Source organism: Lottia gigantea (genome assembly GCF_000327385.1).
Source record: "Lottia gigantea unplaced genomic scaffold LOTGIsca_33, whole genome shotgun sequence".
Classification (NCBI taxonomy): domain Eukaryota; kingdom Metazoa; phylum Mollusca; class Gastropoda; family Lottiidae; genus Lottia; species Lottia gigantea.
The window spans coordinates 204,685-228,658 of NW_008709110.1; the positions used below are offsets into that span (position 1 = coordinate 204,685).

The 23,974-nt window shown below is 32.9% G+C and overlaps 4 protein-coding genes across 4 annotated transcripts in view; 2 read left to right on the forward strand and 2 right to left on the reverse strand.

Annotated features, from left to right (window-relative positions):
- Positions 1 to 4,573, forward strand: part of LOTGIDRAFT_162200 (hypothetical protein) — a gene marked incomplete at both ends in the record, with an annotated part of 9,898 nt that extends 5,325 nt beyond the window's left edge. The window contains 7 exons of the mRNA XM_009058168.1: positions 247 to 379; positions 565 to 663; positions 848 to 1,030; positions 2,259 to 2,422; positions 2,677 to 2,926; positions 3,407 to 3,503; positions 3,862 to 4,573. Coding sequence (XP_009056416.1) covers positions 247 to 379; positions 565 to 663; positions 848 to 1,030; positions 2,259 to 2,422; positions 2,677 to 2,926; positions 3,407 to 3,503; positions 3,862 to 4,573 — 1,638 coding nt within the window. The remainder of the gene's footprint in view (positions 1 to 246; positions 380 to 564; positions 664 to 847; positions 1,031 to 2,258; positions 2,423 to 2,676; positions 2,927 to 3,406; positions 3,504 to 3,861) is intronic.
- Positions 4,574 to 6,492: 1,919 nt separating this feature from the next.
- LOTGIDRAFT_232874 (hypothetical protein) lies at positions 6,493 to 14,350 on the reverse strand (the record flags this gene model as incomplete). Its single annotated transcript, XM_009058169.1, has 3 exons — positions 6,493 to 8,902; positions 8,960 to 9,178; positions 9,260 to 14,350. 3 exons carry the CDS (start codon positions 14,348 to 14,350, stop codon positions 8,828 to 8,830), a joined length of 5,385 nt encoding a protein of 1,794 aa, XP_009056417.1. The 3' UTR covers positions 6,493 to 8,827.
- A 543-nt stretch (positions 14,351 to 14,893) lies between these two features.
- LOTGIDRAFT_232875 (hypothetical protein) lies at positions 14,894 to 18,142 on the forward strand. The gene is made up of 6 exons (XM_009058170.1): positions 14,894 to 15,019; positions 15,631 to 15,844; positions 16,130 to 16,226; positions 16,459 to 16,558; positions 17,023 to 17,123; positions 17,343 to 18,142. Exons 1-6 carry the CDS (start codon positions 14,996 to 14,998, stop codon positions 17,500 to 17,502), a joined length of 696 nt encoding a protein of 231 aa, XP_009056418.1. The 5' UTR covers positions 14,894 to 14,995; the 3' UTR covers positions 17,503 to 18,142.
- A 1,001-nt stretch (positions 18,143 to 19,143) lies between these two features.
- Positions 19,144 to 20,812, reverse strand: LOTGIDRAFT_162203 (hypothetical protein; the record flags this gene model as incomplete). The annotated part of the gene is made up of 5 exons (XM_009058171.1): positions 19,144 to 19,220; positions 19,472 to 19,666; positions 20,015 to 20,185; positions 20,366 to 20,539; positions 20,770 to 20,812. The coding sequence occupies 5 exons, from the start codon at positions 20,810 to 20,812 to the stop codon at positions 19,144 to 19,146; spliced, it is 660 nt and encodes a 219-aa protein (XP_009056419.1).
- Between the last annotated feature and the right edge of the window lie 3,162 nt (positions 20,813 to 23,974).

The following is a 23,974-nucleotide window of genomic DNA, read 5'->3' on the forward strand; positions in this document are numbered from 1 at the left end:
GGGGGGGGGGGGGGGAGGAGGGGTGAGGGGGGTGCTAAACCAAAGAGAAAATCAAGAATTTATAGGGGAAGAAAACCCGTGCCTGAGGATAATCCACACGTCCTGCTCTTTTAGTTTACTAAGTATGTAGAATTTCACTTCCTGGTAAAACCCTAACGTCCTTTGCCACAGAACCTGATATCTTGTGCTCAGATTTCTTTCGGACATAAGCCATATACTTAATATGATATCCTTGTAAAATTGTAGTTATGGACTAGATTATGTCGACTGGATAGTGACGGTGATGGTAAAAGTAATGGTGAGGAACTTGGTGATCCGAGATGTGTATGGTCACCGGGAAGTGTTCCACCGAAGTTAAAGAGAGCAATATCCCATCCAGGTTTGTAAAATTCAAACATAAAATAAAAGTGTCACAAACGATGAAGCACACCAGGTCCTGTAGTGGTCCTGTAGTGGCAAATAAGAGCCAGATTCTAATGTACGCGTAAGTGTCTTACCACTCCCAATGGCCAATCAACAGTTTTAGGTATAGAACACTGGTTTGTAACATATTTTTTCATTTAGGTGTCTGTGAACCAATGGACAGTCCACTGTGTAAAGAGATGAATAAATGGTTAGATTGTAATGAAAGAAATCTCAACTGTTCTGTATTTAAAGATCCAGGTAATTCCTAACTACTAATAGTAGAATAGTAAAATGAATACAAAGCTACACAACCGTAAAAGAAAGAAAGCATCCTTGTAGGGCTAGAGTATTTTACATTATCATTCGCAATGTTAATCAGATTGTGATACCATGTTTACCATTTCACCAACTTAACTCTCATCCACAGAATTTGTATTTTCAGATATCCGGAATATAACGCTGAAATTCCAAGAGAGGGTTCCAGTTCCATCAAGAGAGACCAACTATTATTGTATGATATTTGATTTCCCTACTGATCGAGACTATCATCTTGTTGCTACTCAACCAGTTTTAGATAACAAACAACTGGCTCATCATATACTAGCATTTGGTTGCGACACTTCCGGTAAGATACCTTTTTACTGAGGTCTATTTTGGCGTTTGGCTTAAGAGTTGATATGGTTAATCTTGCTACTAATAAGAGTATCAAGGGCCAAGGATTCCTTAATAACTCAAAGTTAAGGTCAAATGATACATAAAGCATTATAATATGATGAATTATACTTTGGGATTACTCTGCGTTTGTGAAATATTGATGTATAATATTACTATTCCTTTCAAAAAAAATGTTTTCAGTCGGGATTCCATGCTAAATCCAGAAAGGTTGTGACAACTTCAGATGTTGATTTAGAGTGTGCTGTTTTACTCGTGCCTTCTGATATATCAATCATACATCATTAAAACGCTACAGCATTATTTATATAATTTTACTATGAAATTTTATCGTCTCTTCAGAAACACTAAACGATTATAAACCTTAATGTTATCATTAAAATAATAAGAATATTGACTAAAATTTCGCTTTACATCAAGGTTTTAGATATCATTTAATATTTATCTTATTATGTTTTTGAGTCTTATGAGAATTTGTCTTTAAAGAGATACTATTTTTTAATATAATTTCTGATTATAGGGGAAATTCACTTAATATTAAACACTAGGCATACTCGTGACTGATCAAGGGGCGATCTGGAACGACCAAGCTGTTTTGATCGATTCAATACGTCTACGTTATTATCTAAAGATATTTTACTTTTAAATGAGTCGAGTATTAAATATTGGGGCGAAAGGTTTTAGAGTTCTATCACTTATTATGTATCACCAACCGTTATTTATTTCTTCTGCAGTTTGGAATTTGTAAGCCGGCTATAGAAACACTTCCCTGTTATGCATTTTTTAACATAAAATATTTTCAGATAATCTCATGGCCTAGACTGTCAAGTTTTATTTTGTCTAGTGAGATATCATCTCTACTGATGATGGAATTTGTTTGTCTTTCGATCAAGTTATGTTTTAAGAAATGATATTGTGTTATATTGGTGCAGAAGCGTATTTATTTAACCGTCTGCATGTTCAACGCTTGATATACTGCAGATACATTTTAAACAATTGAAACAAAAATACAGGATATTTTCAAGAGTTTTATGGTTTGTTCCATGTAGCCGTTTCGGTATGATAATGGCTTTGTTATTCCCTCTTAAATGTCGAAAAACAACCTGAATCTCGATTTACCAGTTTTATGATTTTGTGTTTTCAAATTAAATTCATAGAATTTGTTTCCTTGTATTTTGCAGCAGAGATAGATGTACCACCAGGCCCCTATCCCTGTGCTATGTTGGCTCATCCACAATGTTTAGATATAATAGGTACATGGACAGTAGGTAGTGCTGGAGAATGTGTAAATAATAATACTGGTTTCAGATTGGGAAAAAATGGTTACAGAAAAGCAGCGTTACAGGTGATATCATATTTTTAACATTGAGTATATCAGGACGTATTCGGCAATAAAGAGTAGGCCTACATGTAGTTACTTACGGAGTTGGTAGTAAAAAACCATTCATTCATTGCCATTGTCTGTCAATCCATGGTTCAAATAGTAGGATGATATCACTCCTTATTCACAAGAGCCTTTCTATGTTTTGTTATGGCCAATATTAGGCCGGGCAAGTGTTGAGGTTATTTTTGATAGATTATTTACCTTTTTATTTTCAGGTACATTGGAACAATCCCGAGAAGCTTTCGAATTTAGAAGACGCATCAGGCCTACGTCTGTATTATACACCAAATGTAAGAAAAAACGACGCAGGAATGTTAGTAGTAGGTCAAGATTTCATTCAGCTAAATCCTTCACTCCCAGAAACCACAGTAACCGTTGACTCTGTTTGTGCTTCTAAATGTACCAGAGAAATGTTTGACACTCCCATTTATATTACGTCAGCAATCAATCATATGCATTATTTCGGTAAGTGATTCATCTCATTATGCATTATTTATTTCATTGAGGATGTCGATGTATAATAGCATTTGCGATGAACTATAGATGCTAACAGATTCCCACAAATTCTACTACAAATATATGTGCTGCAATTTATTGCACATTGTGGCAACTGGGATGTTTCATTTGTTGATGCGCGATCTAGCAGTCAATTAGATTAACAAAGATGCCATCAGTTGCAAGCAATCGTTTAGGATCCAATTACTCCAATCTGTCACTCCCCTTTACTCACCCGGAACAGCCGCAAAATTGAGTCTTCTGGTAACTGCTCGATTTCTTTCGAAACGTTATCTGTTCAACGAATGCCCATATATGCACATTCCATACTAAAGTTACTTACAAAGCATGAATGCTACACCACAGCGGCATGACAAAATAACTTAAACTTGGTAAGAGATTACTTTGATTTAAATTCATATTTTTTCATGCTGTTTTTATCTGTTTCAGGTTTATCTCAAATAATATCTCAATATAGAAATGGTAGTAAAGTTCGAGATATTACTAATGATTTAATTTATAGTTATGATAGTCCTATTATCAATACGTAAGTATAGAAGATTGGTCCCGGATCAAATAGAACGTACAGAGTTTCTATCCAGGTTATCCCCCGTCAGTGATGCAGGTTGGATGGGAAAAGGCGTCGAATGGCAGAATTGAGAGGCCCCGTATGCTACAAGCACAATGAACGTTAACGTGCCCTAAATGAATGGCAAAACAATTACTACATGGCTTTAAAATTAATCAAGCACATTGTTTGATTATTTAGCATAGAGCTTTATGGTAATGATAAATAATTATGTAATATGTCTTATTGACTTAAATAATAATTATTCCAGCACTTTGGTCATAATTAACTTGTCAGTAAAATGTTTGGTTCTATGCATTTCTTTTTAAAATTTCAGTTTCAACTCGCCTATTGAAATTCTACCTGGAGATGAGCTCCATACAGAATGTGTTTATAAATTACCTGTTACTAATCCACCTATTTGTCAAGGTGATGGAACACAAGATGAAATGTGTTACGGTTTTATTACCTATTATCCCGCTCATAGATTAATCAGACCATGGTGTACGACTCGCAAGTCAATCCAGTCATGCCAAAGACATCTACCTCGATATCAGAATGAAGCTATTGACGGTTGTCGTTGGAAAGAGTTTTTAAGCAAAGAGATTAATTCAGCAGTTTTACATGTGGTCGTTACATGTTACCATGACGACGTTTTAATTGACTGTAGTGGCCAGTGTCTGTCCGCTCTTGAAAAATATCGAAACCACGCATGTCTTAATGGTGATATCGGTAGTTACGTCATATCCAAATTGCGAAGAGATGAACTTGGTCAACAGTTTTTAAATGCAATGGACATCTGTGATTGCTCAAAAGACTTGGGATTGGGATATTGCGATAGGCTGATAGAACGGGCATTAATAGGAGATCAGCGTAAAAAATATTGTACACCAGAAGGCAAGGCAATATCTTATAAAAAATATCTCCCCGGAAACACGGCTCAAGTAATTGTTGACGATTTTAATAATGGTGAAAACTCCATCCAAGTTATCCAATGTAATATTGTTGTGTTTATATGGATTATGTTTAGTGGTATATTTGTTGTATGACTGTTAAAAGAGATGTGGATTGGTAGATTTTCTAAACGATCAAGACAAATCCAATAACGTTCTGTGTAAAATAAGTTCTATAGTAAATGCTCAAGGGTATTAAGTGACAGATTGCGCGCATCCAAATTCCAAAACATCGAAACGAATCATTTATTTAATGCATTAAAAAGGAAATAGTACAATTCAAATATTATATACTTTTTCAAGGTCACCAGACGTCGTTCCCTTTTCAAAGACAAAGAAACAAAATATATTTCGCCAACCACTTGGACGGAGAGTAAAATGTTAATGAGATGCCAAACTTAACTTACTGTGTGCTAGAATACCGAAGGTGTGCTTTGATCTTCGTGTGAGCTATTTTCAATTCACCTGAAAAGTGCTAACCATAATCTCCTCGATCAGGCAATCAGGCGTAGCAGACCAAGCTGTTGACTAAAAGTATCTGCCCCAAATATAACTCCTGTATTAAGCTCTGGGTCGAAAAATATAGGCTCGTGTTGCATATCAGATACGTTTCAATTTGGATACAAAAAGTACAATATATCAGATATAGATTTTGTTTTTTTCCCAATTATCGCCGGACCAGATGGTACAAAACATCTCAGCTACTGTCAGTTGCTCAAGCTCTATTGAATCTGCGTCCTACTCGATCCAGTTGTCAGTTGTTGTGGATCGATTTCCAAATTCGAACACTGCGCTCACGTCGACTTCGACAGAAGAGGTACTTAAAATCTTATTTCATATCGAAAGAATTTTTTTGTTTTGGGGAGCGGTGGGTGGGGGTGGCTGTTAGTAAATTCTCAATCCATATTGAACGTTTAGTGGGATATTGTGAAATTATTATTTATCATTAATTGTGTAATAGCTCTTATATATTATTAAATAAAGTAATCGGCTCCTGCTTTCCGGTGTTTGTTGTTACTATAAACACCTACTAATCTGATAAGGATATAAAAGCAAACAGACTTTGACCATGCATCACATCTGATCAAAAGTGTTGGTATTTAATGTTCTATTTGAATCAATGTCAATGAAATGGGGAATAACTACTAATATATCGGTGACTATAAAACTGAATAAAATGGTATGGAGTTTTGCGTCCCGAGTTTATGTTCCATTTTAGCGGTAATAAAGACGGGAATTTTTGGCAGCCTTTGATTATCTTCAAAGTACATATGATGACTCCATTTCGAACCACTAGACATGAACGACTGAGGCTGTATACCGGGTCAAAGCTAGAATCTTAAAACATTAACTCTAATGCTTGATATTTAGAGATATTTTGAATGGGAAGTTTATAGTATATCAATAGGATGCAGGCTTCGTTTCAATTTTAACAGGAAAAACGTCATTAATAATTTGATAATATACGGAAACATATATATCAAAGACTTGTTGTAAACATAACCTCTCAGAACTTTAGTCTTACTTTGAAAACACGACACATCTGATAGAGCTGAATATTGTCGGTGATAGCAACCCATCAACCTCTTTCCATAAGAATTGTGAAAATTAATACTGGTATTCCGTTATCAGATCTATACTGTCTTAACGTATCGTTTGTCTTCTGATAGCTGGGTTGATCGAGTAATATAGGATCAAATAAGTCACGAATAGGGATATACCAATGAGCAGTGTTTTTAAATAGGAATTAAATTGGATAGTTTCATCTTACATAGTACAAGGCGTATCATTGTCATCCAAAGAGTCATACACTGAAGAAGCACTTCTTGCATCGTCACTGAAGACATGAACAGTTTAACCCCTTTTAGGGATTTTAGAGGCTAATTCTGTTTTGATTGGGCGTACAATAGTAGTTTCAATCTAAATCAGGTTTTCAGTTTGTTTCTCTGAACACCAAAGAATTAGTCTTGGCATCTCCTCAAAAGATCTTCAATAAATAAAAAAAAAGTCAAAATCTGTATTGTATTAGCAAATTTATTATAGTAACAAATTGATATTGTATATCCATATTAGTTTCATAAGTTTCTTATGGTAAAATAGCTTGTAGATATTTCTATTTCTATTAAAAAGCATTAAGACACTTGATATAAGACCCAGTAATGTGGTGCCTGGCGTTTCAACTCTGGCAATGTACAACCTCTACTTTCAATTAGGGAAATTTGAGAGTTATGCCATTATTATTAGCATGATGGATCATGATGGAACTTCTTTTTGATTTTAAGTATTCAAGTCGAACACCACATTAACTGAAATCTGTACACAACCACTATGATTGTTTAACTATATAAAACTCTTTGATTTTGTTCTTTGATGTTAAACTTGTTATAAAATGTGTATCAAAAATACATATACGTATCATTACTAACGGTATGTGTGTTCCATCGTCAGGAGCATCAATCAGTAAAGTGTCGTCCATTGGCCCTACCTCCTAAGAATTGATTTTGCTTGGAATGATTAAGAGTGTCCTAATACTTTGAGGTTTCTAAGATCCTATGGACAATATTGGACAAACACAACTCTCAGCATGGAAGGCAACGATTAAGTATAAAGACTATAAAGCATCTAAAATTCTACCAGATTCTACGAACACAATGACGAAGGAAAAAATCTTGCTGGAGATTTCGGATCTTATATAAAAAATATGAAAAAATTAGCACCATAATATTATAGCCAAGGAAAACAATATAAATTGACTGAAAGTAAGGTCGATTTAAATGATATACATAGTCAATACTCTTTTTGTCAAATGTAAATTTCTCGACCAGGAAACACATTATCCTCATATTCACTCCCAGTATCTAAAAAGAGAATTTACGATGCATCACCTTTGAAATAAAGAGAAGGCTATGCAATTTCTTGAAGAAAAAAGTACAAAACCTCCCTACTCAGACAAAAACAACATTCTGATTACATTACAGATTCAAAATAACGTTTCAGATTTTAACTCGTTCAATGTTACAGAACTGTAAAGAATAGGAAAAAGAAGGAAACTTGGTGAAAAGTATTGAATCAGATTTCTAAACAGTATTTTTGATTTTCGATGGACCAGACAGGTACTCGTTACCATTTAAAACATTTCTATGAATAATAATTTGGGAAGGAGTTTCATCTTACAATGATAAAAGAAGTTACTATAAACATGCTACTTATATTAGTTGACAATTTAAGTTACTGATGTAGAGGTATAGGCGTGAGAAAGTGTGGGCATTTTCGTCCTAATCCTTGCTTCAAGCCAAAATAAATCTTAATGACAAAAATAACCATTATATAAAAGAAAATAACATGATGCAATATCAGGAAGTTAAATAATGATAAAATATAATCAAAATATTATATTAATAGGATTAAAAAGAAATATGAACAAAAAGTTTAAATAAACTACAGTACTTCCTAATACAAATCACAAATACTATACATTATGCACAACAGCTATTTATCAGCGTTAAAAATAGGCTCAGATTTTAACACTGGACACAAAGTTCACATAACCGGACATTAATTGTCTATTTTCGAATTTACAAGTAATTGTTACACATGTGTATATATAGATTACTCATCTGAAGCGATGCGCAATTAAATTACGTCCGCTTACAGCTTTTTTTCTGGAGAAAACGCTTGAGTACTTAATTATCCACTTGAACTAATACTACCTCTTAGACTGGACATAAAATTTTAAGTCTCAAACTTGGTCAGCAAGTTGATATTATATTCATCAGTTGGCTTGTTGGGCAAGGTGCCAAAATGACTAAAAAATTGAATCCCGATATAAGACGATATGTCCAATAAACTAATTAATTATTAAAACACGCATCTAAGCATGTCAGGATTATTTAGTTAAATGAAATATTACTTGTTAGTTGTATGGATATATTGGATTAAAGAGAGATTCTGTCGTGTAGTTTTGACGCCAGATGAACAAAGACTCATTTTTACCAAGTTTTAACATTTTAACATCAATTTTTTAGTCATATAAAGAAGTAGTATACCTTTAATTCGAATGATGCATCTTAAATGAATTAGATCAAGTATCATTTAGATTCCGGCCTAAATCTTGGGACTAGAATTTCTACGATGACAATGAACTATTAACAATAACAAATTGAAATACAGAAGCGTTTGATCGATCTTAATGAATGTGTCATAATTTACTACAATCATATCTAAAATCTAGCGGATATCTAAATATAAAATAACTACACAGATCTTTAAAATATGTATAAAAACTAAATTAATACTAGTAAAATATCAACATGTCATGACAGCAGAAGATAATGATAGCATTTTTCAAATTTAGTGAGGTTTTTTAGGTACAGGTGGAGGTTTGTCTCGTTCAGCCTCAACTGGAAGGGGTGGTTGCGGTTTATTCTTAATAGATGGGGTACTGGAACCTCGTCTTGGTAATGCTGGTCCTTCCATACCCACAGTATTGGTATAATCAGCATAAGCTGTCTTTTCAGGGAGGGGTGGGGGTTCATCTGAGGAAAACGCATCACTGGTGTCAGAGGTTACAGTTGTATTGGAAGCCAAACTTAAAGAACTTGTACTTAAGAACTGATCTGGTCTAAACTGGTTACTTGGAGGACGTGGACTTTTGTCAGATTCTGGTCGAGGTGGTCTTCTGGCTACAAGTTGTTCGTTAAGCTCAATAGGTTGTTCTGATATACTACGATTATCAGTTATAGAATCGGCGACAGCGGATGCTCGTTTAATCATGTTTCCAACCTTTGACTGAAGACTCTTTCCTGGAGATGGTGAATTAGTCTTGTCAGGGCGAACCCAGACAGATTGTGCTCTATGACCTGGAGAATTCTTGTTTGGTGTCAGAAGATTTGTGTCAACAGCCGGTGGACTTTGGGCAAATTCACTGGATCTAATGCTTGTTGTACTCGCTATTGACTGATTTCTTCTTAGAGATGCGCTGGCAAATCCTTTGTCTGCAACTCTAATGCCATACTCTCTTTCAATTATATTGCACATTTCCGCAAACCGTTGTTCCATGTTGCTATGCAATGGTTTCAGATCTTCAGGAACCTTCCTGCGGTGAATCATCAAGGCTTCTCTAATCAGGGTAACTTGATAAAATGTTAATTGTTTTAGTTTCTCCACCAGTTCGGAATCTTTCTCCATGCTATCACTCTGTAGTATATATTCACCATTATAGAAGACTTTGTACATAGAGATTCCACCATTAACAGCTGGGTCTACAACACCCTTTAATAACATACTTAAATTATCAACACGAATAGCTGGATCAATTCGATGTTGTTCAATAGCGGAGTGGATTTTCTTGTTCTTATTTTCTAGTGTTTCAATGGCAGTTTCTAGCGGACTAACAGCGAAAGTACATGTTGAAACAACGGGATACCAACCAACAATGCCTGGTAAGGGATACGAAGTTACCAAATTTGTCCTTTCTAGCCACATTTTAGCAATATCATTTGGACTTTCATCCGATTTTCTTGAGAAAGTAAACTTCTGCACTTCATTGACTCGGTAATATTTGAGTATCTGTTCACCAACATCTCTTCCTTGGAACTGGTGTTTTAGTTCCATGATGGGAGTCACAGCATTGATCTGTAGATGTCTCTTGGGAGAATCTTTTATATCGTCACCAGGGGGGTCAAGTGTTCGCATCAATTCAGCATTTGGAAATAAAATCTGCATTCTGGAACTGAAATCCACCAATCTCTCATATTCTTTGCCTCTATAAATAAATACCTTATTTTGTAGAAAGGATGGGAATCCACGACCATAATAACCAACTCGAAAATATTCAGGTTCTGGACGCATCTGTTTCATGATGTTATCATACAATTCTGCCAGTCTTTTATGGGTTTTGCTCAAGCTGACATAATCAAAGAGTTCTTGTTCATAGAGTAACGTTAGTTCTCGACAGAGTTCTATACCCTTCTCCCACATTTTACCCTTGTCAAAGCAGGAAATAATATCATAGTACAGCTTCTCTTTGAGTTCTCTGTGTGTTATAGCATCTGGATACTTATTATTGTGCAGCATTGGTGGAAGGTTATCTTCTGACCAGTTCAATAGTTTAGCATACAACATTAACGTGTAACCAGCCTCAGTAAAATTATCACACTCCAGATGGAGATGATAGAGCTTATGCAGATATCTAATGTACATCTCTTGTCGGTTGATGGCGTGGTAAAAATCCAACAGGTTTACAATACAACTCATTCTGTGTTCTTTTACTTCATCTTTAATGATCAATCGATACTCTAGTAATCTTTGCAATAACTTTCTAACCATCTCCACGAAGGCAAGCCCTTGTTCTCTTACAGTAGAGTGACCAAGACACATGCTGTACAGAATGTCATACATCAGTTCTTGGTACTCCTCATCACCTCGTCCACCTTCTACCAAGATATCCAGTTGGGTAATCATTTCATTTTCAACCAAATTAAAGTTACCCTGAATCCTGTTGTTAGACTTGGGTATGGGTTGGGTATATTCACACAGCATCATATCAAAAAAGATTGGAATGGTGGCTTTTCTCAGTTCTGTTTCTGGAATCAATGTGACTTCTAGAATTGGTCCGACCAGATCAGGAATGAAGTTTATTTTGTTGTGACCTAGATTAAACCACATAGACCTGATCTCGAAACCAGCTTCCCTTCTCATGTCCTTATATTTGGTTACTATTTTGTTTCTCTTGTTTATTGAAAACCGCTCAAGTTGTAAAGCATCTTGTGTCAGGAAATCTTTCGCACAGTGAAAGAAATTGCTCCACAATTGCTGCTCAAAGGGATTAGAAAATTTGTCATGGATAGTATTGGCAAAAAAACGCAATGCTCGTAATATTATGCTATTTTGTATCAACATCATTTCAACCCAGTCTTTAGGAAATACACTGTTACCAACTAAATCTTGAAAAACCATCAAAATTTCCATTAGAAAGTCCAGTAGATCAAAATTTGTAGGAAAACTTTCAATGTAGTTAAAATAATGATTTTCACTCATTTGACGTAAAATACTTAACATCACTGCTACACATTTGCCAACTGCTTTAGATTTTCTATCCATTCCAATAGCAGTCTGGATGACAGTTCTGAGTATTTCACGTGTAACTATACTAATATCACTTTCATGAAGTCCAGTTTGTGGCTGATACAGACAATGCATTATATCACTCAGGACATCAATGCATTCCTCCACCTCTACACCTCTATCCATCATTGTTTTAGTATGCTGAAATATGGCAGTAATTAAAACAGGCCTACAATCAGATCTCTTAAATAAATCAGTATGCACAAGATCATTAATACATTTCATTTTCTGACGGGACAGTCTATCACGAGGCACATTAGCAATAAACTGTACCATCAGAGTACTCAATTCTATAGGATCAAATACAGTGATCACATCAGCTACAATAGAGCTGATATATTTTAATGCTGCTCCTTGAATTAGGAGAGTCTGATCACTGGTATACATCATCATACCATTAATAGACAATAATAATTGTTTTAAGGTCATTTCAAATTGCTGTTTACCCCTCCCTTCATTAATCAAGGCAAATAATTGACGTGACTTAATAATAAACTTAAATATATACTCTAATGATTTCATAGCACATAATAATGATTGTTCATGTACTGACTTTTCATTAGCATTGTCAACATAATATTTCAATATTGCCATAAGTTTATTATATGCCATGGCAAAACTGAAATTAGAATCAATATAAGCATCAAGCACTGGTCGAAATTGGTGATATTTTCTATCAGATATCAAAGCAATAATATAAACAAGAGCATCAAATACAAGGTTATCACACAATTCAGAATTTGTGTTCTGCATTAAAATATTAAACAAGGAATCAAGTAAATCTTGTAAAAATTTGACAATTTCTTCACCTCCTTCTTTCATCAGATGTTCAAGATGTTTCTGGAGATTTTTGGTATCGTGAAGAACCTCCTGCCATTTCAATAAACCTAACAGATCTAAATTATTGGTTAGTTTAGTAGAACATACAAAAGTTTGAATAGTAAATGAATCTTTATTACTATAGACTATACTTCCTGACTTGGACTGTAGATGAACTTTACCAGTTGTTGGATGATTGGCAAAGCGATGCTCTAATTCACGTTTGGTTGTTGGCAAGTTTAAGTAGCCACGATCTTCATGTTTCTTACATTCTAGTTTATACACTAACAAATCATGAACACAATCTTCCATAGTTGTACCATTTTCATTCATGAGTCTAATATAAGACATAGCAAATGGTTTCTCTGATTTGTCCTTGGCTTCAGCTGATGATCGATGTTTGAATAAAAATTTCAAATGAAGACCTCGAAATTCTTCTTCAGTTGAACTAATGGTGACTTTTAGAGTTTCAAACCATTTGGGTTTGTCTTCATGATAATAAACCACTGATTTGTATTCTCCACTCATAGAATCTCCTGAACCATAACTAATCACTTCTTGTAAGGCATCACCTCGACTGTTACACACCAACACTGTCACTTCAACATTACGGTCAGTTGTTTTAGTAGCACTTTTATAGAATTCTCCACTCATAACAGTTACAAATATATCATTCCTCACATCACCTGGCATTATAACTTCAGGGAAACCAATTTTTCTGGCAAAAGAACATCCCTGTGTAATAACATGAGGGAATTCTTCTTGTACATGTTTAATATCACCAGGTAATAACTTCATAGACACCCATAACCCTTGTCCTTTATGGTTAATATCCTTAGCTACTATTACTTTCTTGACAACTGAGTCCATATATTCTTCACCACATTGTTGAAAAGGAATGAAATGTTGTTGGTCCTCGTTGAATTCTTTAGTTCCAGCAATAATTTCTGAAATATCCATAGCTGCCACACCAAAAGGTCTGCGAACTCTCTGAGTATTTTTAGGACTCAGAGATTTTGGGTCCATTACACCAATACGTACAATTTGAAAAATGAGAAACACTCTCTCACGATATCTGTCCTTAGTACCCAGATCAGTAAAAACAACTTTAAAATTATTCAACATATCAATATCTTTTGGCACACCCTCCTTAGTCCACTTAACAACATAGTTTTCACTTATAAACTCTGCCTCTTTGGCGTCATACAAGTTCATGATTATTTCTGCATCTTCTCCAATTTTAACAACAAAGTTTCTCAACATGACAAATAAATTAAATGTACTTGGCCACGAAAATTTTGATTCATTTTCATTTTCGATTCCAGCATCTTCTAATTTAATGTTTTTGATATTTTCTGCCGCTAAAACATGACGTCTAAACACTTCAATAATACTATTTTTATCATGGTTTAAGACATTTCCCATTTTATCACGAACCACAAGATCCTGATTTAATAGAGCATTTCCAAAGTCAATCTTTTTTGTGACCTTTTGTTGTAAGGCACCCAATTCTTCAATTGTTAATTTACTAGACAAGGCTTTCTGTCTCCATATTAAAAGTTCATTTAGCATTTCTTTCACCCGATCAAAGTCCTTACCACGAAGGACATATAACATTTTCCAAATCTGGTTCCATTCCTTCAATACTGCTGATATTTCTTGGGCCACTGCTGGTTCTCTGGGAGTGACGATTTCCATTCCACCATGTATTTCAGTGATTGATTCCTTAATACTGACATAGGATTTAGGAAATATTCCATGGAGTTTTTTGTTTTTAAGGGCAAAACCCTTGTACCACCCATCACATTCTTCATCAATTTGCAGTGTATCACCAACTTCCAAAGGTAATTTACAACGTCCTTGACCATCAAAGTTATATATAGCCACACAGAGTTTGGTCTTTGCGTCTGTTTTTCGCCAGACCGTCATCTTGACTTGTTTACATCACAATTATAACATTAATCTCTGACTAATTATTGAAATTAGAAGCTGAACCCTGCCCTTACTTCAGGAAGGAAATCAATATCACGTGACCTGTCATAGAAAGGGGGTCGTCTTAATTTTGGATTTAGAAATTTATTTATTTTTTGGCAGCCAAAGAGCAGAGCTGATTGAAAGAAAATTGTTTTGTTTTTTAACCGTCACCTCTACAACACAATTTTGCAAATTAAAAATAGAGAACACTATTACTGTTATGACCCTTTAGTCTGAAGATCAACACTTTCATTTTAAAGAACGCTTCGCATTCTAGGCTTAACGCTTCGCATTCTAGGCTATTCTGTCTGTTTACTCATTAAACATGATATGCAAGTCATTTAGAATAAACAAAAAATTATGAAACAAAATGTATGTCTTTACGGTCATAGTTCCATTTTAAAAAACTTAAAGATCCAAACTCTAATTTAAGGCGCACAACCGGAAGCGCGGAAATCCACTGGAAAAAACCCCCATGTGAATATTCTATGTGGGCTTGTTATTCTTAGAATATTCGAGAGATAAAATAGATATTTATTTGCCTTCAAACATTCATTGTTGAATTTTAAATTTATACATTAGATTGTTGGAGAATTAACAATGGCTTCCCTTGTAGTTGATGAGGTTAGCTCTTTTTAATTTAATGTTATCCTGAATAATATCATCGCCTTATGCGAAAGCGAAACTGGAAGACACTGGCTAATTAAGCCTATCACATTAATTTCGCAAGTTTGTATAATAGATTTTAGGACAACTGCAAAGTTTTAGACTAAACAACACATGACATTACTATATACATATTTAATTTACATTAACACCGAAAAAATGTTATCAAAATATCGTCAGCAGTTCCCGGATATTCTGTAAGAGTGTATTTACAGTATGAAAAATAAAATCAATTGTTAATCAATTTTTGTCTCTTAATAGGAACCCTTTTATAATGAAGGCAGTTCTTGTGTATGAAAACACTTTCCCCATCATTTTAGTTTTGTTGTTGAGTTGACACGGCAAATATTATAGACAAGTAAACTTTTGTAGACGAGTTCTCCAACCAAATTTTGTTGACAAGTTGACATGGAGACGAGTTGACTAGTATTCTTGACAGTAGATGTATTCAGTGAATGTGAACATGGTCATCATTGCCTCATAAATACTCAAACCTTCTATGTTTATACTATTACATTACTCAAGCGCTTTTCTTCTTTAGAAAATTTCGACTATGATTTTATTTGCAGTTGAAGAAAGATTTAACAGAACTTGAACAATTTAACAGTCAAGCTACGCGTCAAAGAGTTAAAAACCTTTTAACTGTAGAAATTCGAAAAGTAGAGTCAGAGATAAGTAAACAACAGGAAATGGTTGACAAAGCTCCTCAACCTGCATCAAGCTCTGCTAGTGGTGACAATAAATCCACTGGTGTTGTAATCAAAGAAAAAATTACAAAATATGGTAAGTATCATTGGTCTTTGTTGATGTAGTTAATGTGGAAACAGGGGAGGTGTAAATTGTCTCCTTTCAATCACAACTCTTTTATAATGGAGTTAGTTCTTGTAGGCTATACAAATATGCTATTGATCATATTTTTTTTTATTTATTCAAATACTGTACTGTGCATAGTGATTGAAGTCAACTTGCAATGTATTTATAATTTGGTTGACATTATACACTATGAAAATATAGAAATTAGGATTACAAATAATTTCTGTATTCTACTTTTTGCATTTTGTATTACAGGTTGGGACGAATCCGACAAATTTATGAAACTTTACGTAACCTCGAATAATGTTCATAATTTAGATAAGGAGAAAATAAGATCAGAATTCACTAACTGGTAAGTTTTCTAAAAAAAAATTCTATATATTCCACCTTGACACATTCTTGTACGGTACTCCAAATATTGAGACCAGAGTTCAAGCATGTTTTCATTATAACTTATACACATGAACTAGTCATTTTGATCAGAGTCAGTACTGAACACAAGCCTTTATTGTTTCATAGTAAAGTAATATAAAATTTGAATAATCAGATTTTTAAATGCTTATTTGACACTATTTTTATTTTAGCTCAGTACAACTGAATATTGACGGTTTAAATAATAAAAATTATGAATTATATCACAGTCATTTATGTGAAGAAATTGATCCTTCAGCAAGCTATCATAAGGTAAGAAATTACTAACGTGAGCAAATAATTTATTGATTCTTCCGGTTTATCTTTGTTTTGAGCAATTAAAATGATTTTCTGCTTACCTGAGGGTTCTGGGTTTGATTTTACCTGAGGACAAGATGGACCTTAAAATATTTCGACTTGTTTTCCTGCGGTTGGAGAAGTTTGCCCTGTCTCAAAGTGACAGGTTATAAAGTCTATAGTCATTTGAATGATACAATAAACAAAATCTTGTGTGCTATTGTAATATTTCACTGATGGCATACTTCATGGTATTGCCTATGATGCTTAAAAACAATCGTAAGATAAGGACATTGATATTAATTTGACGTCATGTGAATATTACAAATCTTTATTTCTTTCTGATTAATTGCTCTTTTATAAGTTATGTTATCTAGTTTTTAGTCGACTGAGGAACATAATTAATAATATGTTGTTTTTTCATCTTTGATTTTTTTAAGGTAAAAACTGATATGGTTTTATTGATGTTAAAAAAGAAAGAAGTTGGCAAAATCTGGTCACATGTAACTGCGGTGGAAAAGAAAAAAGTAGAAAAATCAAAGTATGTTAATTCTATTAATTTCTTGATATCAAAACAGTGAAGCACAGCCAAATGGCCTCCATGTCCAGCATAAAAGTATGATGGCACAATTAATGTTTCACACTGGCAATAAAAAAAGAATTTTAAACTATCTACTTAAACACATTAATCAAAGTTATGTTATTTGGTACAATTTTGGTAACAATTGAAGGCCTTCTAAAAATTTTATTATCATTTCAGAGAAACACCAGATCTAGATAAAGAAGATCCCAATGCTAGTATGATGAAATTATTACAGAAGATGTATGAGGAAGGTGATGATGAGATGAAACGTACTATAGCTAAATCAATGTCCGATTCTCGTGGTAAACAAGGTGCTGGTATGGATTTTGGTCAATAGGTGTTGTGGAAAAATGGTGGACTTTAATTTTTCGAATGACCTGTCAGTGTCATAAACTTGGTATCAAAGACACATTGTGTTATGTAAGCAAGTCATGTTTACATATTTTCAGTTTCAGAGCAAAAAGTATAATAGATTGTTTTAAGTCTTTTGAAACCTTTTCTCATCCATAGCTAGCAAACCTGTAGTAATGCAGGGTAAATCATTTATATTATGTTTAATATTTTCATGTATTTTCTGTTTAAACTCCACAAGCATAGTTAGGTTAGGTATCCAATTAAGACATGATATCTATAAATATTTTGTTTTCTTGCCTATTTAGAGTTATTTCCCTTCTGCTTCCCATTCAAATCCAAATTTTTATAAAATATTTCGAACATTTTACTCTATATTATTGCTAACATGATCATGGAGAGATCAATTTTATTTTCTGTATGTTATTATGTTTAGCACTGCCTCATTTATATCGTATGATGTTGTGTTTACAAAAAAATAAAATCATTTGTGTAAATTCTGTTGTAACATATTCCTTCAAAGGAAAATGAGATTCACTTTCTGGAACTAGGTAGGTCATATACAGATTTATTGTTGCTTTGTATGAAATATTGGCCAATAAATATCTCCTGAAAATAAACCAGTGAAAACAGGGTTGTATTGTAAGTTTTTTAATCTCTTATACTATAAGCAAGAGAGTTTACATACAAAGGAATGAACAAGAGTTATTTACATTAAAAGACAATATAGAAGGACTTGTTGTCAGAAACATCTTGTCTCTTAATTTTTCACAATTATAACATTTCAGTGGATACCTGAAAAACTGCCAGAAAACCAAAGAATAGTGACCTGTAATATCTAGTGTTGATTCAGATAGCTTTATCATATGACCTTTACGAAAATTAACTCCTTTCACTTCATTTTTGGTATGTATAACTATAAAGATTGAAACTAAGGCCTCAGATGTCGGTTTCTGGCAGCAAGTCTCATATAACTTAATATCTTTTTACATCTAAAACCCGTTTAATAACAAAGTAGTCATGAGTCATGTGTTTCCTTTTAAACAGGACTGAGTCATTTCATTTCTTTTCAAACTCGGATAAACTGCTTAAAATTATTTCCCATCTCTGTAACTGCTCCAAATTATATCCAATCTCTGATAAACTGCTCAAACATTTTTCCCATCTTTGATAAATAGCTCAACATATTAGCCATTTCCAAATGGAAGGTACTACATAATATTCTATATTCCACTGAAATACTAGTGTGCAAAATAAACTAAATTAGATAATAAAATTGGTTCAGAATAAGTCAGAGAAGGCACAATTCTTCACAACAAGTCACACTGATATTTCCAACAATATAATTATAAGCCATGCATTTATACAAACTTTAAAATAAATCCTTTTAATGTTATAGAACTTCAACATTCATAATGCTATGGGTATTGGCACTTTTCACAGATTTTGTTATGGACATGTATAGTTTTAAATCCAAGAAAGTAACAGGTTTATATACACATCTTAAGAAATCTGTGCATTCCAAATATACATACACATAAAACAACCAAGCACAAATATAAATAGTATTTGTTCGTAAAGTTTACATAAAGCACAGAACGCAATGCACACAGTCTATTATGTTTGTCTAATGTAATATTAACATTAATGTCAGTAAAAACACAAATCCAAGAACCACTGACAAAATTTCTGTTTTTCCAGAACCTGAAATCAGAAATAAACTGATAAAAGCTGGAGTGAAAAACACAGGAGCAATACTTATACTCCGTGTGTACAGGTTTGAAGTCACAAAAATAAAATGTCTACAACGTGGGACTCATAGGTGCACATTGTAATAGCTGAACAGGTAAGCTTTGCCATTTATATGCCTATTCCTTGTCGATCTTAAAGATATCAAAACTAAAGTCATAAATCTATATAAATCAATGCCTTCTTAAACACATAAACTGTCTTACCGTTACCATCAGCTGTAGAATATCTGACACCCCCTTCTCGTACTCTAAGTACTTCATCACATTTGACTTCATCACTACCATCATCACACTGTACTAATTCATTACATTGCTCATCTATAGGTATACACATGGTAGCACTATCACATTCAAAATACGATTCATTACATATACTCATATCAAAATTAGTTGGTGTCGCTGAAAATAAACATACCGGTATATCAAAAAAAGTGATTTTCCGTTACCTTTTACCTGGATTGAAAAAGCAAACAGTGGTCTCTGAAAACCGTTTTGGTAACTACTGTATAATTGCGAATATAATGCGCAAGTACGTATAACACGCACCCCTCGTACCTTCCAGTAAATCTTGAAAATTCCTTGTCAGCGCAAGTAACATGCATCCTGTCTGTATAAAATATTTGGCATAACGTTCTAAGAAGTGGGTCAGTTTCTGGCCTGTTTAGATTATAGAAAGTGTATTAGTCCGGTCGTCTATCCATAGGAAAGTTTAGTTATCTTATCTAGTTGATCTAAAAATGTAATTACGTGGACAATCCACTTTGTTACAATCTTCTTTCTCCCAGTTGAGACCTTTACATTTTTCTCCAGATGCTGTTGGTTTAGGATTGTTACAAGATCTAAATCTCTTCCTTTCTCCTCCACCACAAGCTTTACTACATTCACTCCATGATCCCCATCTTGTCCATTTGCCATCAACTATAATGTCAATTCTCGAATTTATTACGAGTAATGTTTAAGTGAATGAGCATAATTTTTGTTGTTAGATAAACAAAGTAGCCCTTATGGTCATTTTGGTTGTCAGAAGACTAAATTGCGGAAACTTTAAGAGATGGATACTTTGGAGGTATTTCTAGGCATATAGATATAGGTACTAACCAGGACAGATACCACTGTAACAGGAATATTTATCTGTCATTGTTATCGGATTATCCGACTGTGGTTCACCTGGGCCTGGTATCAAGGTCCTAGCTCTATCAATGACACCATCTCCACAGGAAACTGAGCACGGTGACCATGTTGTCCACGTAGTCCATTCTGCTGCTTCATTTGCTGTAACCAGATATTCATCGAATAAATAAAATTACCAAATGGGAGATGTTCATTTGATACAAGATATTTTTACACTAAATAACAAAATGAGCAAACAATCTAGCTTCCTAGTGTTTATAGACAAAGTACCTCACATTTTGTTTTTTATTTGCACCAGCTGAAAGTTATTTCGGTTGGCCGATTTTAGTAGACAGTTTGTGTATTAAGTAAAAAAAAAATCCGATACTTACGATATAGGGAGGCTATAGTCAGTACTAAATAAACAACCGACATTTCTGTCTGGAATAACAATAGTTATACAACCAGTTATTAATTAGTTATCAATTTCTACTGTTCCAAATTTCAAAAATATTTATACCATAATTTACTATTTTACTAGTGTCTATATGTCTTTGAAATATTAAAATGTTTATTTTTCAACTTCTAACCATCAAATTTTACTTTACAACTGTTTGAAAGTTGAAAAAATACCATTTAGAATACGTCTTTACAGCCTATTCAGATGAAAAAAAGAAGGACGTAAAACACCATTTAAACTTATTTTAATTTATTCCGAATAATTACTTAAAGGAATATATTCGGAAGGAGATCTGTGCTTTTTTTAAGAATAAAAATCAAAATTGTAATACATAATTGAAGACAGTTTTTATCTAAAAAGCTTGATTCATAGATTTGCATAGGCTGTGTCCGATTCAACTTTCCATTATTCTACCTATAGGATTTTGATTAGATTGTTTATTTATAGATTACAATTACAAATTTATAAATCGTTGTTATTAAACAAAATAATGTCAATAAGTTTATGATATATGAGTCTTTGTCTATAAATGTGAAAGGCTACAGCCACTGGCTATTTCATAGCTATCAATATAATTCTGTATTATGTCATTTTGATCATCTCCAGCTTAATATTGGTTAATGATTTATGGAGAATTATATATATAATCATATAGTTATAAACTCTTTCGATAAGAACTCAATTGTACCTCAATTATTTCAGATTATAATATAAAAGTATAGGTCAAAACCAGTGTGTAAATCTGCCCAAACAATACTGACGAAAATGAAATGTTTGGCCTATGCTTATATTATGGAACATTTTTTGTATAATTTACCATTATTGAAGATTGTCATAGTTAATTGATATTTGAACAGTCCTTAGAATCCCTAAAAAATGTTATTGTAAGGGGATTATATCTATTGCGTAGGTAACATTTAGTGTCTTTCCGGTCTACCAATTATTCACAAACACACACTGATGCACACGAAAAAAGATATAGCATTGATATCAGTTTTTTTCTTCTCATTTAGCTTGAGGTGATCTAACTAACACCTTAAAGTCTACAGTACATAGGTAATTACCATGACAACAGTGACAATATGTACAACTATATACTATTTGGTTTAATATGGACCAAAATACAAAAATAATTTTTTTTCAACAATTTGTCGTAAGTGAATGCTGGTTGTGCTAGGAAACCTTAAATGTAAATAGTTTTGGCGTTCTAATAATTAGATACCGTAAGTTAAGGCTTTTAGATAAGGTTAGGGAGACATTTCTCTGGGATGAGGTCTACATGTATATATTTAAAAAATAAGACTGCCTCTTCAATCATAAGGGTTGTTTTCTAACGATCTAATTAAACTGCAGTTTTTACTTTCATCAATTGAAAATATTTAACAAATTTGTAAAAACAATAATAACCGATTCACCAAGAATATTCAATTAAGCATAATTTTGTTTAGATCCTTTTGAGCTGTTTGGTATGATGTGAAATACCCGAAAATCCAATAAAATTGTGAGCGTTACTCTATTTATAACATCTAAATGTCAACATCAATCACTATATAGATAATTTTTATTCAATTATAACATTTGACTTATAATTATATTCTATTCTAATAATGTCATGAAGTGGAATACCCTAGCCACGTTAATGTACCATGACATCAGAGAAAACCACGATTGTCAGTCATTACTCCAAGCTGTATTGTATCATATAGCATTCATTCAAAAAGATTTCCATTCCATAAAATTCATATAAAGATATAGTATCATATAAATTTGACACGTAGGAGAATATTATGTACTGCCGCCAACATTTATAGTTCCTTGTAAAGATCAAATATAAGATATTAGATATATTATATTTTAGTATTTATTATTAAAGGTCATACAAGCTGAAACTATTTTCAGATGAATCATACGTATTATTGTCCAACATGTATAATTTACACGTATATCTCATTAACAATATAATGTATTATAATTCAATCGGTATGGTTTACATTTCATTAAAGATCTTTTCAAAAAACCTGATACTACTTCTCGTTTGAGTATTCCACTACTACACAACTTTTGCTCTCAATTTTGCCATTCCTTGGACGAGATTGTTGATTGACGGAAGTGTCTTTCTTATAGTCCAACATGCATATTTTATATCTCATTAAATATATGGTTTTTTTATTTCAATTTGTATAGTTTATATCTCATTAAATATGTTTTTTTTTATTTCAATGTGTATAGTTTATATCTCATTAAGTATATAGTATTATATTACAACATAAACAATTTATATCTCATTAAATATATGTTTTACATTACCATGTGTATAGTTTATATCTCATTAAGTATATGTATTACATTACAACGTGTATAGTTTATATCTCATTAAGTATATACTGTTATAGTACAACGTGTATAGTTTATATCTCATTAAGTATATACTGTTATAGTACAACGCGTATAGTTTATATCTCATTAAGTATATACTGTTATAGTACAACGTGTATAGTTTATGTCTCTTTAAGTATATAGTATTATACAATGTATATGGTTTATATCTCATTAAGTATATGTATTACATTACAACGTGTATAGTTTATATCTCATTAAGTATATAGTATTATATTTCAACGTGTATAGTTTATATCTCATTAAGTATATACTGTTATAGTACAACGTGTATAGTTTATATCTCTTTAAGTATATAGTATTATACAATGTATATGGTTTATATCTCATTAAGTATATGTATTACATTACAACGTGTATAGTTTATATCTCTTTAAGTATATAGTATTATATTACAACGTATACAATTTATATCTCATTAAATTATCTATTTAATTTAAGGCATTGAATCACAAAAACAAAAATCGAAGTCAAATTACATCTACATGATTTTACTCCATTCAAATATGAAAGTTATTGAAACGTATCTATCCATTGAAGGACTATATTATATTAATATAATTGTTTATCGGTAACTTAGATTAGATACTGAAAAAAGGAAAACGTGAAACTCGTTATATTTAATCTACCTACCTGTTTTAACTTGTAGACAACTTGTAGACAGTTAAGAAGAGATTAATTCGTTATGAGAATCAAGAAACAAGAAGAAGTTTTAGGGTTATACAATGACAATGTTTGAC